The 14,515-nt window shown below is 36.5% G+C and overlaps 1 protein-coding gene and 1 pseudogene across 1 annotated transcript; one reads left to right on the top strand and one right to left on the bottom strand.

Annotated features, from left to right (window-relative positions):
- Positions 1-12,299, top strand: part of LOC140889380 (1-aminocyclopropane-1-carboxylate oxidase homolog 1-like) — an 84,585-nt pseudogene extending 72,286 nt beyond the window's left edge.
- Positions 5,657-7,682, bottom strand: LOC140889354 (uncharacterized). The gene is made up of 10 exons (XM_073297071.1): positions 7,621-7,682; positions 7,423-7,520; positions 7,258-7,339; positions 6,972-7,095; positions 6,674-6,775; positions 6,521-6,585; positions 6,361-6,442; positions 6,160-6,239; positions 5,973-6,082; positions 5,657-5,882 (listed from the first exon to the last, which is right to left on the bottom strand). The coding sequence occupies exons 1-9, from the start codon at positions 7,680-7,682 to the stop codon at positions 6,025-6,027; spliced, it is 753 nt and encodes a 250-aa protein (XP_073153172.1). The 3' UTR covers positions 5,657-5,882; positions 5,973-6,024.
- Positions 12,300-14,515: the final 2,216 nt, after the last annotated feature.

Here is a 14,515-nt window from a genome sequence, read left to right as displayed (position 1 = left end):
TTTAAAACTTCCGCTGCACCGGGTATCAATTCTGATTGATCTGAACACCGTTTTCCAACAGGTATGTGAGCCACCTCCTGAAGCAACGGCACATCGTGCTACATACCAGGGCCCGGTCTATCTCTGTTATCTATTCTTGACCTCTAGTCAGTAGGCGGTTCACTTGCATGCATGTATACTCATACTCTCGTGCTGAGCGTTTAATGCTCACGTCTCGTACTCTGTGTTTCTGGACACCCTATTCCATGGGGCAGGTTTGCGATTGAACGAGGAGGGTGGATCCAAGAGGGGCTAGTCAGTGATTGGCCAACTGGAGCTTCGTCTAGGTTTTATTCGGTTGTTATTGGGTTTAAACAGCTTTCGATTTGGTTGTATAATATTTGGGTATTTACAGATTCCTTTCCTTGTAATTGTATTTTTTATTATGGTTTCCGCAACTTATTTTCTGATTACTGTTTAATTAAGTTAAATGCATGCCTAAGTTCTGTTTAGTAGGTGATCTCGGTAAGGGTCACTACATTTATGGTATCAGAGCATGCATAGTATTCTTGAGATTTAGATTCTGCATAAGATAACCGCGAGGTAATTTTTGTAGATGGAGGATCGCGATGATTAGAGTAGTCACAGCAGTATTGGTGGACGTTGGGGCGATGCCGACCGGGAGCGTCGTCGGGAACTCCATCATCGTCGTCGTGATGAGGATCGTTTCAGTATGCGTCAATTCATACAGATGGGTCCTAAACCCTTGGTTGGAGGTGAGTCTCCGGAGGATGCAGAGAACTGGTTAGACCGCATGGAGACTACTTTTCAGACTTTCCACTGTACTGAGGACCAGAAGATGGAGACACTTGGATATCTTCTGGATGGGCGAGTCCGGAAGTGGTGGAGATTCACTTCTGCACCTTTTGTTGCGGCTAGAGGAGTGGCCACCTGGGCCGAGTTCCGTACAGCTTTTCAGAAGCTGTATTTTCCTCCTGCACTCCGTCAGTCGAAGGCGGGTGAGCTACTGAGTCTGCGACAGGGACCTATGTTTATTGACGAGTATCAGCAGAAGTCCTTCGATCTATTATCCTATTGCCCCGAGATTGCTGACAGCTCTGAGATGAACTATAATCTGTTCCTTCAGGGCCTTAACCCTGAGATACATGACCGTGTGGCGGTTGGTGATGACATGAACTACGAGGGTTTGGTGAGCCGTTTTCACCAGGCAGAGGATAGCATCCGACGGAACAGGTATTTCTCTCAGTTGAGGCCTGCGAGTTCTTTGGGTCCCCGTGCACAGTCTTTCAAGAAGTCTGGATCTACTTTTTCTTCCTCTAGTTCCGTTGGTGTTGTCCGTTTTGGGAAGAAGGACAGGTGTGATCATTGTGGGAAGAACCATCCAACCGACCGATGCCGCAAATCTTCTGGAGCTTGTTTCCGTTGTGGAGAGGTGGGTCATCTCCAGAGGGATTGCCCACTATCTGGGGGAGGCGGTTCTGGTTCAGGATCGGGTTCTCAAGCCACCGTTCAGCAGAGGTTGCAGGGACAGCCTGCTGGGAGTGCTCATTTGAGGCCGCGTGCTTCTGGTCAGGTGTTTGCTTTGAGGCATGATCAGGCTGTGGAGGAGAATGAGAAGGTCATCGCAGGTACTTTTCTACTTTGTGGTTTACCTGCTCTTGTACTTATTGACACTGGTGCATCTCATTCCTTCATTTCTGCACTTTTTGTTAAGAGGCATAAGTTACCATGCATTGCACTAGACGTAGTAGTTTCTGTTTCTACTCCGACGGGTCAGTCTGCTTTGGCCAAGCGTCTAGTGATGGGTTGCCCTTTAGAGTTCGAAGGTAACATCCTGTTAGCGAATCTCATGGTTCTTGCGATGGACGATTTTGATTGTATTCCGGGGATAGACATACTGACTACCTACCGAGCTTTAGTAGACTGCTATCAAAGATTAGTTCTCTTTCATTCGGATGGGAGTGAAAGATGGTTTTTCTATGGTGAGGGAGCGCGACCCCGATGCTTTTGGTATCCGCTTTGAGAGCCTGTCGAGCTCTAGAGTCTGGCGGGGAAGGCTACCTTATCTATGCAGTTGATTTGTCCGCTGAGAGCATTGGGATAGAGAGTATTCCTGTTGTGGATGAATTCCCAAATGTATTTCCTGATGAGATTCCGGGTTTTCCTCCTGCTAGGGAAGTCGAGTTTGGCATAGAATTGATGTCGGGTACTTCGCCTATTTCTCGAGCACCATATCGTCTGGCTCCGTCAGAGATGCGAGAGTTGAAGAATCAGTTACAGGATCTTTTGGACAAAGAGTACATTCGTCCTAGTGTATCTCCTTGGGGAGCTCCTGTTCTCTTTGTGAAGAAGGACGGGTCTATGCGGTTGTGCATTGACTATCGACAGCTAAATAGAGTTACTATGAAGAACAAGTATCCTTTGCCTCGTAACGATGACTTGTTTGATCAGCTGCAGGGTATTTCAGTTTACTCCAAGATTGATTTGAGATCTGGGTATCAGCAGATGAGAGTCCGAGATCAGGACATAGCCAAGATTGCATTCCGTACTCGCTATGGACATTACGAGTTTCTAGTGATGCGATTTGTATTGACCAATGCGCCGGCTATATTTATGGATCTGATGAACCGCATTTTTAGGGAGTATTTGGACAAGTTTGTCATTGTCTTCATTGACGACATATTGGTGTATTCGCGTAATCCAGAGGAATATGTTACTCATTTAAGGTTGGTACTGCAGACTCTTCGGGATGAGCAGTTGTACACCAAACTGAGTAAGTGTGACTCACATACAACGCTTTCACATGCTCAAACCCCAAAAATTTAGAATCTAAAGTAGTTATGAGCACATACCTTCTTGACAATGCATCCGCCACTACATTCTCCTTACCTTGCTTGTACTTGATTACATAAGGAAAAGTTTATACGAACGTTACCCATTTGTCATGTATTTTGTTCAAATTTTGCTGCCCCTTGAGATGCTTCAAGGACTCATGATCCGTATGAATCATGAACTCTTTTGGCCTCAAGTAATGTTGTCATGTCTCGAGTACCCTCACCAACGCATAAAACTCCTTATCGTAGGTAGGATAATTCAAAGATGCTCCACTCAATTTCTCACTGAAGTACGCCACTGGCTTTCCCCCTTGCATCAAAACGCCTCCAATTCCTACACCTGATGCATCACATTCAATTTCAAACGTATTAGTAAAATTAGGTAAAACAAGTAAATGAGCATTAATCAACTTTTGCTTAATGATATTAAAAGACTTCTCTTGCTCTTCGCCCCAATGGAATGGAACGTTTTTCTTGATGACTGCGCCGCCAATGTGCTAAAATCCTTCACGAACCTCATGTAAAAACTTGCAAGCCCATGAAAACTCCGGACTTGACCAATCGATGTAGGTGTCGACCAATCTCGAATGGCACTTACCTACTCTTCATCAACCCTCACACCTTGTGCACTCACAACAAAACCAAGAAACACGAGTTCGTTTGTACAAAACACGCATTTCTTCAGGTTAGCATATAAATTTTCAACACGTAATGCGATTAAAACAACTCTCAAGTGTTCCACATGATCATCTAAGTTTTTGCTATATACCAATATATCATCAAAATAGACAATCACAAACTTCCCAATATATGCACGCAAAACATGATTCATTAAACGCATGAAAGTACTAGGTGCATTAGTCAAACCAAAAGGCATAACCATCCATTCATACAACCCATATTTTATTTTAAATACAGTTTTCCACTCATCTTCCTCTCTTATCCTAATTTGATGATAACCACTTTTAAGATCAATTTTGCTAAACACACAAGCACCATGCAATTCATCTAACATATCATCATGACTAGGAATAAGATGCCTATACTTAATGGTAATGTTATTTATAGATCTACAATCAACACACATACGCCAAGATCCATCCTTTTTAGGTACTAACAACACAGGTACAACACATGGTGATATCGACTCAAGAACAAATCCTTTATCTAAAAGCTCACTTACCTGTCGTAGATTAATACTACTACGTCACTAGTAGAAAAATCGCGTAAGACTTCGGTTAATAACCGAAGTCGTAGGCACTTAATTACCGAAGTAGTGTCACGTGAAGTAATAGGGTACTTTTTTACTTCGCTGAATCACCGAAATCTTATACCTTAAATTACCGAAGTCTTTGGTCATTTTTTGGAGGCAGAATTGGACCGGTGCCAAAGTAAAAACATATATTTTACTTCGCTAATTTCATAAGTTACGAAGTCAAATATATTCTTATACTTCGTTAATTAATGAATTTGCCGAAATAAAAACTATGATTTTACTTCGGGTTTTGGACGAAGTTAAATATTGTCTATTAATTCGTTAATTTCGTATATAACCGAAGTAAAATGTATTCTTTTACTTCGATTTTTAATCAAATTTTCGAAGTTAAATATTGTCTTTTACTTCAGTAATTTCAATAATATACAAAGTGAAATAATGTCTTTTACTTCGTTAATTTTCTATATTACCGTATTAAAATGCATTCTTCGAAGCAATAGAACACATTTTCTAAATTAAGATTTAGATACAATAATGTCATAAATATATTTTTGAAACTTAAAAGTACACTAATAATATTAATTAATCCATCCCAAAACGACACATACATAAATCAACAAGTACTCTATCCACCAAAATATACTAACAATTTGAAATGACATATTCAACCACCAAAACGTGTACACATCCGCACGTATTTCGTAAGAACTGCTACCTAACTAAGAGTAGGAATGTCGTAAACTGGATTCTATCTTGCCATAGGTCCCCTGCAGTTGCTCTCTGTGACCACTGGTGAAGTCCTGCATTACATAAAGATAATGTCCACCTCATTTTTTATCTTTAGATAACAACAAGGCCATTTGTATGTATAGTAACTTCCTTACGTTTACTACTTCAAGGCAATATTTAAACCAAATTGTTATCAAAATCATATCAACTTAGTTTCTCAGCCCCTATTTGGGGATTTGAAATTTAAGGCCAAAGCACCAAAGTTTATGATCATGAATTCATGATCAGACTAGGAAAAAAGCCATTAAAAAACCGAAGAGACTTGAACCTGAATAAGTTGCTGGGCTAGTTGAACTTGTGAAGAGGTGCCTTTTATCTCCACGGTGATTTCATCAGGCAGACCCCTACTCTCTTGCGCAGTTAGAATGGCACCACTAGTGCGTTTAATGCAACCCATGAGATCAACCAAAGACTGTTTGAAAGGATGGGGAGGCTTACTAAGAGCTGCTAAAATCTAAAAATACAACTAATGCTAAAAAACAATTTTGTAATACCTAAGGAAAATAAAAAGTGTTTGCCCTCTTAGAGAACAAAAACTTTACCTGATTCCTAAGCTCCATGATGCGAGGTTCTTTTTCCAGATTCTCTCCATTCATTTCGAATTAATGATGTGAAGTCATATGCTATTGATGCACGGAAGTCCACCAAGTATAAAGTTTCGATCGCTTTTCCTTCGTGAGATATTTTCTTGGTGTTAGATTGAAACATGCAAATTTTGTCTTCTGCTGATGATCAGCCTCATTTCACAAAAAAAGACCAAAAATATTGTGGGTCTAATACCTTCTAATATACGAATTCAATATTTGTCACTTAAGCTCAAAAAATGGCAGATATCCAATTGGTATAACAACAATTGTTTTATCAAGTAATATACAATATTTGAAATATGTTTAGTATTTGAAGTGCTACAGTAATAAAATTGTGATACCGATAATACAAAAATGGAGATGTCATACTGATGAGTTGATTCGAATCATTGGACTTGATTTCATACGGGTAGAGCATACTGCAGCTGCCACTTCATGATAATTGACTCTGAGTTTCTGATAGGTAACAAAATGTGTTTCAGTTAACATTTTATTTGTCTACCTCGAAAAGAGGACTCGGTCACAAGGACCAAACATTAAATTTACCTCTACATCTGCGCAGCAAAACTGGACATGGTTACATAAGTTACATAGGAGATCAGTCGAAAATTCCAAAACCAAGCTCTTTAGGATCTGTTTCGACCATCCATGGAGCCCTGTGAAATGACACTACAGAATTAAACAAGTTAGAAACGTGCGACGGAAGTTCAAGACTGCTAGAAAAAATTCCTACTTATTCATCACGAAATTGATGGTCCCTTGTGCAGCACGATTAAGAAGAGTTTTCGTTGCCTCAACTGCGATCCCTTCAGGCTAGAAACAGAGGAAGAAGCTTTGATCAAGTAAAGTTTACACATAATTTCGAAAAAATGCAAGTTTTTGCCCCATCCCCCTCCTTCCAAATTCAATTTCTACCCCTGGTACTAGAGTGTACCTCTTCTGGAAACCAAACTCCGGGGCGAGTGCTTCCCTCAAGAATGGCTAGGACAAAAGCAGCTGTTGAAAATCCCAATGACCTGAAATCACAAAGATACAATTAAAAATAATAATTATAACCATTTGCATGGTTTGAACAAATAATAAAAAATAATTACACAGATAGTTTCTTGTGGCTGAATATCCCGATTCTGTGGTATCCCTCGGAGCACTCCAAATCAACCTGTTAATATTGAAAGGGGAAATATGTCAAAACGATCATATGGAGCAAAATTGAAACAACATGAGATATACTAAAAAAGTAAGCGTACTCGCATCGACACCTTCTCTCCAGCAAATCCATCTACTGCCCTCACTAAAGGGTCAAATAGTTGAACTAATTGCTGGACTTTACTTTTGTCTCTCAGGAATTCCTGCAGATTATACAAATCTTGAATAAATGCATTCAATTTAGATAATCTTACATCATCAATAACATTACACACAAAAAACTATTTTAAGTTGAATAATATCATATACCATTTGGGAAGCAAACTTATCATGACTGCCGAAATATAATTTTACATCAATCCATGTAAAATCTCAATTTTCAGAATTTGATAAACATACAGGTGGAAGAAAATCTGTCATTGCTCCCATTCCCCAATTCCAGAAGAAAGGTGAAGTTCCAAACCGAGCGCTAACATTTGGAACTCCAAAGACCTCGTGAATGTTCCTGCCCTCAGGAAAATTTCTGAAAGAATATATTCTTTTAACTGACTAATGATTGTCTCTTCTTGGTAGAATTTAGTATAAAAATAATAAAATCGCATGCATTCTAATACAATAACAGGATAGTAATTTCCTGAATAAGCTTTTTCAAAATCCAGAATAAAATGATTTTCCAGAAACTTACAAGAGAAAAACATCCTTCTTTCCAATTCCAAGTCCAAAATTAATGTTAAGCATCCCGCTATAAGGTTTTAATTTGACCTTCTCTCTTGTCAATTAAATTACTAAAATCAGTTAAATATTTAAATGCATAAATGGTGAAAACAAGAACTCATATTTGATCATCAACCTTTGTTGTATGCAAGAACTTCCTCTCCCAGAAGTAAAAAGCTTGTGGATAATATAGTCGGGCCAGCACCCCCAGAGCCAGCTGTGTAGTAGTAGAACCTAAGAACAAGTAACAAAAATGACATTACCAAAAGTAACAAAACAGAATGGCTTTTATGGAAATTTGAAGGATATAATTGTAGGTTCACGAAATAGTTACCTTAGTTTCTCTGGCTCACCTTCGGTTTCAAATTTTGATGCATGAACTAGCTCTGCTGCCATAACTAAGGTAAACAAGAAGCAGAAAGCATTAGTATTTGAGAGCAGAATAACTCATTGTTTCCGGCACCGAGATCAGATAAATCTTCGATGCGATGCAGACAACATCTGAAAATTTGGAAAATGGTGGGGCTCTACTGGAAGTTGTCTTATACTTCGAATACAGACTAAAGATGGTTTGAAACACCAAAATCAAAGCTGGAATCATCGAAAAATCGCAGGTGAAACAACGTGAAGGAAACAGCTCGCAAAAAGGCTCGGTGTCGGCACTAACAAGCATAAAAAACAGTGATTCATAGCCCAAAACGAAGCTACTGATGTAAGGAAGAAAACCGTCAAACCGTTTGAAATTTCGTCTCCGGATGAAAGAGATACGAGCCAAATATTGTGGCTGCTCGGGTACTAGCGAAAAATACAGAAAATGAAAAACAAGAAATAGATCTCTGGCTATAGACATCAAACCTGGAGGAACCGGCCAGTGCTGCTAGGATTCAGACCTTGGGCTTTCCAATTACGACATTGACGAGCAGTTCCCAGTGGTGGTGGACGGCTGGAGATGCAAAGCGGCGGCCGCTAGGGTTGAAGAAGAAATAAGATCGATGGCGATGGGTTTTTTTCACTGTACGTACGATAGAAAATATATAAGAAAGTTAAAAGGTGAATGGGAGATTAAGGATCTGTTCATCTATTTACTTCAGCAAGTATCATTATATTTTTATTTTTTAACCATTATACTTCATCAAATATAATATGCCGAAGTAAAATATGACACAAAATTATTAGTGAAGCCCGGGTTTTTTAAAATCCGAAGTAAAATGTGTGTTTTTACTTCGGCAGTCTAATTACTGAAGTGTATTGTTACATATTACTTCGTAATTATTAATTGACGAAGTAAATGGTGGCAAAGTAAAAGCTGAAAATTCTACTAGTGCGTCACCCCTTATTTCTCTTGGAAGGATTCACTAGAAGGTTTGAGTAAAAAAAAATTTTTGTACGTACCTAATTCAGTTAAGGACTTAACACTGCCTTTGATTGAAACTCCTAGTACTCAATAAAATACAATCATCGATTAGTTATACAAGTAAGAATAAAAAACTCTAATAACTTAGCACAAAGTGATCTTTGATGATTAAATATGAACTTGAATGAGTGTGTTATTTCAGTTGTCGTGAACTTGTGATATTTGAAAGTGCGACTGAAAACTTGATAGCTTGAATGTATGACAAGAGTGTTCTTCAAATGATGTTCACTCCTATTTATAGACATGATCTTGCAACGGTCATAAATTCATATAACGGTATCCATTCCTCACAATAAAATCCCGTTGCCTTGATTTGTAAGTCTTGGAGACAAATTCTGTAATATCATACAACTCTGTGCACTACCACTGTTGCGGCATCTACTATGTGTTTTGTCTTTTTCGATAAACGGTGAAAACCAACACTGAAGAATTCTGATGGTTCTTGATTATCCAGATGAGTGCCAGTCATCCTAGCTTTCAATCGTGCAACCTTGACTAGTCGAGATAAACTTTCAGTCATGGTTCAGTCAATGTGCTAAGTTCAGTCGCCGTCTTTAGTATTTAAATACTCTACTATATTCAATCTTTGATCTTTTGATAATTTCAGTTGTCTAGCTCAGTCATATAAATCCAGTTTCTGCATGAAGCCTAGTTGACTATCCTCGACTGACTTGCCTAGTTGAGTAACTCAGTTGTCCAATTTTGTCTAGTTGAGTTACTTAACTTAGTCATGTATTTTTCCTTTAGATATTTGTTTAACACCAAAAATTGATAATGTATTTCCCAACAACATAGTTGATGATTATACTGAACATGTTTATGTCAACAGAGGTGAAGATAGAATTAAGTGCCTTTGAATTGTAGTTCGAAATTTGGAATTCATCAGTCATCCATTCATTTTCTAGTTTCATCAAACTGTCACCATCTTTATCAATCATTTTTGGCGGAGCACGACAATCGAAACCACATTGTCATGTTCTTCATCTATGAATTTAATGTATACTCTCATCTTGAATTTCCAAAGAGCATAGTTGGTTCCATCTAGAACTGGTAGTCATAGTGCAGTTTTGACAAGTGGCACGTCCATAGTACTTTATCTTGTTAAGCACAAATAACCAAAATCTCACTTAGTAACATCAAGAGTTGGCTCTTGATACCACTTGAAAGGGTAGGTTAACATAAAAGTACCAAATGAAAAGAGAATTGTATGTAACTTAGATATCATTGTTTTGTGCGGTGGTTTTACACCTAGACGCACAATATGTAGCATAATGAATAATTTAACACATAAAATACTTTACGTAAATAAATTAAGACACAAATAATTTCACTCTTGTCCGATGTCTCAAGGAAAAATATTCACTAGAACATATCCCTGGTTTACACAAAAACGAAAACTAGTGAAAGACTAAAAGCTAACTTAACATGTTAAGAAAATAACTTGCATCCTAAAATTAAATCACCAAAAATAACCAAATAAAAACTACAAATGAAAATTCTATGTAAAACCAAAATTATCCACGAGCAACTCTTCAAACAACACTTTACACAAGGTGTTGTCTTTGAGCGTCTTCAACACTTCACGATAACACAGCAAAAACAACGATACTCGACTACTTGAGTTTTTCAGAATAATATTCACCGCACGTTCACGCTCTCTCTCTCTCTATATGTGCTCTCTCTGTTTATGCAGAATTATTTTTGAATATATATATATATATTGTCTTGACCTAGAAGAGTTTCTTGAACAGGTACCTACAAAACAAGGAAATAAGAATTTCATAAGGAAATAAACTCTTTTAAATATAATAGATCAAATCTTGAGTTAATAACATTAAAATTCAAAAAATGCAAAACTCTTATGCAAAATCTTATCAAAAAGGAAAATAATTTAAGAAAAAAATTATGTTTTGCAAGGGAAGACATGTTTCCTTTCAGAATGTACAAAATATCCTTTTATTGATCTATAATTTTTCTTCAGATCTACATAATACATCAATCAAAATATAATTTTCCCGACCCACTCATCAAGATCGAGCAACAAACCATGGAATCTTCAAGCAAGATTCCACGATTTCTTTTATGGGAAATCTCAACTCAATGTTTGGCTTCACGCTGGTGTCTTAGCCACAACACGAGCACGTATTCAAATATCATTAGCAAAGTTATATTGTTCAATTTGTATAAAATTTCAAAGACTTATACTCTTATTTAATTTTCATAGGGTTAAAATATGTATTTTTGATATATATATTTATATATTTATGAAATTTTTATATTTCACATGCGATTTTGATGCAAATAACTCGGTAAGCTAATATATGATTTATAATAAAATACTTTATGTCAGACCATTACTATGAGTCATTATGTTTTCTAGTTAAACGACAAGAATTCTGTACTATATTTAGGAGGAAATATATCTATAATCTGTCAACATCTCCTTATATTAATGAAATATTTCTTTTTACATGTTTAGATCGATATTATATTCGAACTGCCATTCAAAAATACCGATGTAGAGATATATATATTCTCAATCAATTTACTTGATTATTTAATTTCTACAGAGATATAATGATCGAGTACACGAGCCAAGTCCTAAATCTTGGAAAAACTTTGTTCCAATTATTATCAGAGGCACTTGGCCTCAATTCGCACCATCTTGATGAAATGGAATGTGGGGATGGGCTTGCACTTTTGTGCCATTATTACCCTTTGTGCCCCCAACCAGAATTAACACTTGGTACAAGCCAACATGCAGATAATGACTTCCTAACTGTGCTCTTGAATGATGGAGTGGATGGGCTTCAAGTTCTGTATCAAAATCAATGGGTTGATGTCCCCTTTGTGCATGGAGCTTTGGTGGTGAATATTGGGATCTTCTTCAGGCATGTTTAATTTTTACGAAGGTTTTTTTTTTTAAAAATTCTAAAAATCATGCATCCACTATTTAATTTTTGTACTTGGATCGTTTCTCATCAGAATTCTCTTAGGACACCGGTTATATTGTAACAATTGTCTCACATCGAATAATAAAACTAATAAGAGTGATTTATAAACCCATAAAGTTACATCATTCAATTGACAAGCTTTTTTTAGATGAAAGAACTCATGAGATTATACGCTAACATTGGTGCTCTAGTTGAGAGTCGACCTAGCGAAGAAAAAGGTTATCATCAGATGAGTGTCAATAACGAGATGTAGCTCGACCGAAACTCGGGTTGGCTCATGCAGAATTGTAGCATTAATTGTTTCGCAACACATGAAAGACACACACACACACACACATATATATATTTGCCGATCATATTCTATTTAAGATCATTTATTTGATGGTGCAGCTTGTGTCAAATGACAAGTTCAGAAGTGCAGAACATAGAGTGCTAGCGAACAATGTGAGTCCAAGAATATCGGTCGCATGTTTCTTAAGGGGTAATTTATCGATGGCGGACACGAAACTCTATGAGCCAATCAAAGAACTCTTGTCTGATGATGATCCACCAAAATACAGGCCAACAACTGTGACAGAATATGTGACCTACTTCAATAATAAGGGGTTGGATGGAACTTCTGCTCTATCACATTTCAGGGTGTGAATATATCATATAAAATATATACTTGCTCTGAATTCGGGTTCTATAGGTTTTGTAAGTGTGTTTTGAGAACACAATTATAATCTATTACTATAACTTCTGCTATTGTCTTGAATACCCTTAATTTTTTTTTTTAAATTTCATCTCTTGTTTAAACGTGTAAAGATTCATAGTTATTCTTAAAATTATTCAAAATAATCCATCATTTATAATTTTATTTTATTTTTTTCTAATATATATGCTTATAGTAATAATTTTTTTCCCAATTTAGTTTAGATCATAAAAAGTTTAAAAAAATATGAATTTAAATATATATTTTATATAAATTTATAACAGCTTTAAGCATGCAATTAACTTAATAAAAATATAAAAATATAACAGTGGAAACTTTAATCATAATACAACCCCATTGAAGACTGAAACTGATATTAACCAATGTTATAACCATATAGAAATAACTATGCTAAAATCCAAAAAAAACATGAACCAGGAATGTCACTCTCGACACTGCTACTTGACCGACAAAATCAGTTGGGACTAGCAAGTGCACTAGGTCAAATTATAATAAATCGGAATTGAGTTCGGATCATCCCACAGAGACCTATAGTTGATTAACAAGATTCAATTATTATAATTAATTTAGACAATGTAATAAAAGGAAATGTGATGAATTTAATAGAGATTAAATTAATGCGTAAAAAAATTAGTTTAAATGAATAAATAGCTAAGAAAATATCATGCAACTAGGGCTCAAAGAGAATCTCAATTCAAACAAAACGACCAAGACACAAAAAGGTACCGAAGTAGTCCATGCATTCACGTGGTACAAGCTAATAGGTGTTTTTAATTATTCCTATGACGGTGAATCTTCATATTTTATTGAACACTCTATTTCTATACTCGTTAAACCTATTCAATTTGGACAAATTAATTATTTCTAATTAATTCTAATCAAACTCAAATGCATTAAATATCTACGAAAATTCAGTTTTTCATCCGAAACTGCACAATAATATCGAATATTATTTCTAGTCGATTTAGCCTTATGTTAGTTGTTGAAGTGAGACTAAAATCAATTCCTAATATTTCGACTTAGAATGATCAGTCGACAAATCATGCAAATAATAGGCCAAATCATTCACAAGAACAATATGAAAGTTCAGCAATTATGGATTGAAAATAACCAAAATATCTTAAACATGAAACCACGTGTCAAATATAAATTAGTCTCGGCCTAATCTCGCGGCCTTATTCGAAAAAAAGTCTACTCAATAAACATAAACATACCTATAGCAATGTTTTTAAAATTCATGAAATAATTAAGGAACGAAAGTTGTAAGAAATCTCAGCGTTGTTCAAGAGTGTTCTCTCCTCCTAGCCCTAGCCGCTAAGCAATTCTGAAAGTATCTTTCTCCTCTGTGTAATTTTTCCTCTTTTATTCTCTCCAGAACCCTTCCTTTTGTCTTTCCTTTCAAAATATGCGGAAAAGATAACTTTCCTTATCGTGGATGTGCTGGAGCGGATTTTTCTGTTATGCGAACTTAAATTTCCTCCAGGTGCATTGGAGCGTGAGATGCTCTGTTTGCATTCAAGGTTTTCCACCCGAGCATGCAGGGGAGCGCAGAAGTACAGGCTGGAGCGTGCCATTTTCTGTTTCTTGCTCCGAGAATTCTTCTTATCACCTACAATTAACCAAAAATAGTGAGGAGTAAACCGAATGCATGAATGACAAAATAATCAAATGTAAGTGACCCTAACAACATAAAAATCATGCAAAAAAAAAAAACTCAAAAAAATCACAAAATAACACATAAAACAACACTTATCAACCTCCCAATACTAACATTTTTCTCACTCTCGAGCAAAATAGGTTACAAAAGAACACAAAACTAAGAAAGATAATTATGAATGACCAAATTGCGGATGATTCCATGGATGGTGTTCGAGCCTCAGCGAATTCAAACACACTTTTCAGCTGTTAAAAACATGCTTCAGTATGTTGTACACCCTTAAAATTTTCACAATACATCTCTTGATTGAATTTGAACATGTGTGTGTAATGTTATTCCGATGGCATGTACCTCAAGCAGAATCCGTTTTCATGAGTACAAGATGACTAAATTAACACTTCGGTGCAAGTATATCTCATATGTATCCTACTCCTCCTAGTTACATCTAGCACACACAAATCCCCCGGATGTATCAAAATTGAACAAGGC

The sequence above is a fragment of the Henckelia pumila genome, chromosome 1 (assembly GCF_033568475.1).
Source record: "Henckelia pumila isolate YLH828 chromosome 1, ASM3356847v2, whole genome shotgun sequence".
Lineage (NCBI taxonomy): Eukaryota > Viridiplantae > Streptophyta > Magnoliopsida > Lamiales > Gesneriaceae > Henckelia > Henckelia pumila.
The sequence above is the reverse complement of the archived record's forward strand: the minus strand, read 5'-3'. Positions and strand labels throughout refer to the sequence as shown.

Excerpts from the sequence above, each read along its gene's own strand:
- LOC140889354 (XM_073297071.1), bottom strand. The coding sequence starts at position 7,682 with ATGGCAGCAGAGCTAGTTCATGCATCAAAATTTGAAACCGAAGGTGAG. Across the intron at positions 7,521-7,620 it reads GGTGAGCCAGAGAAACTAAG|GTTCTACTACTACACAGCTG; the intron begins GTAACTATTTCG and ends ACTTGTTCTTAG. Across the intron at positions 6,443-6,520 it reads AGCCACAAGAAACTATCTGT|GTCATTGGGATTTTCAACAG; the intron begins GTAATTATTTTT and ends TTGTGATTTCAG.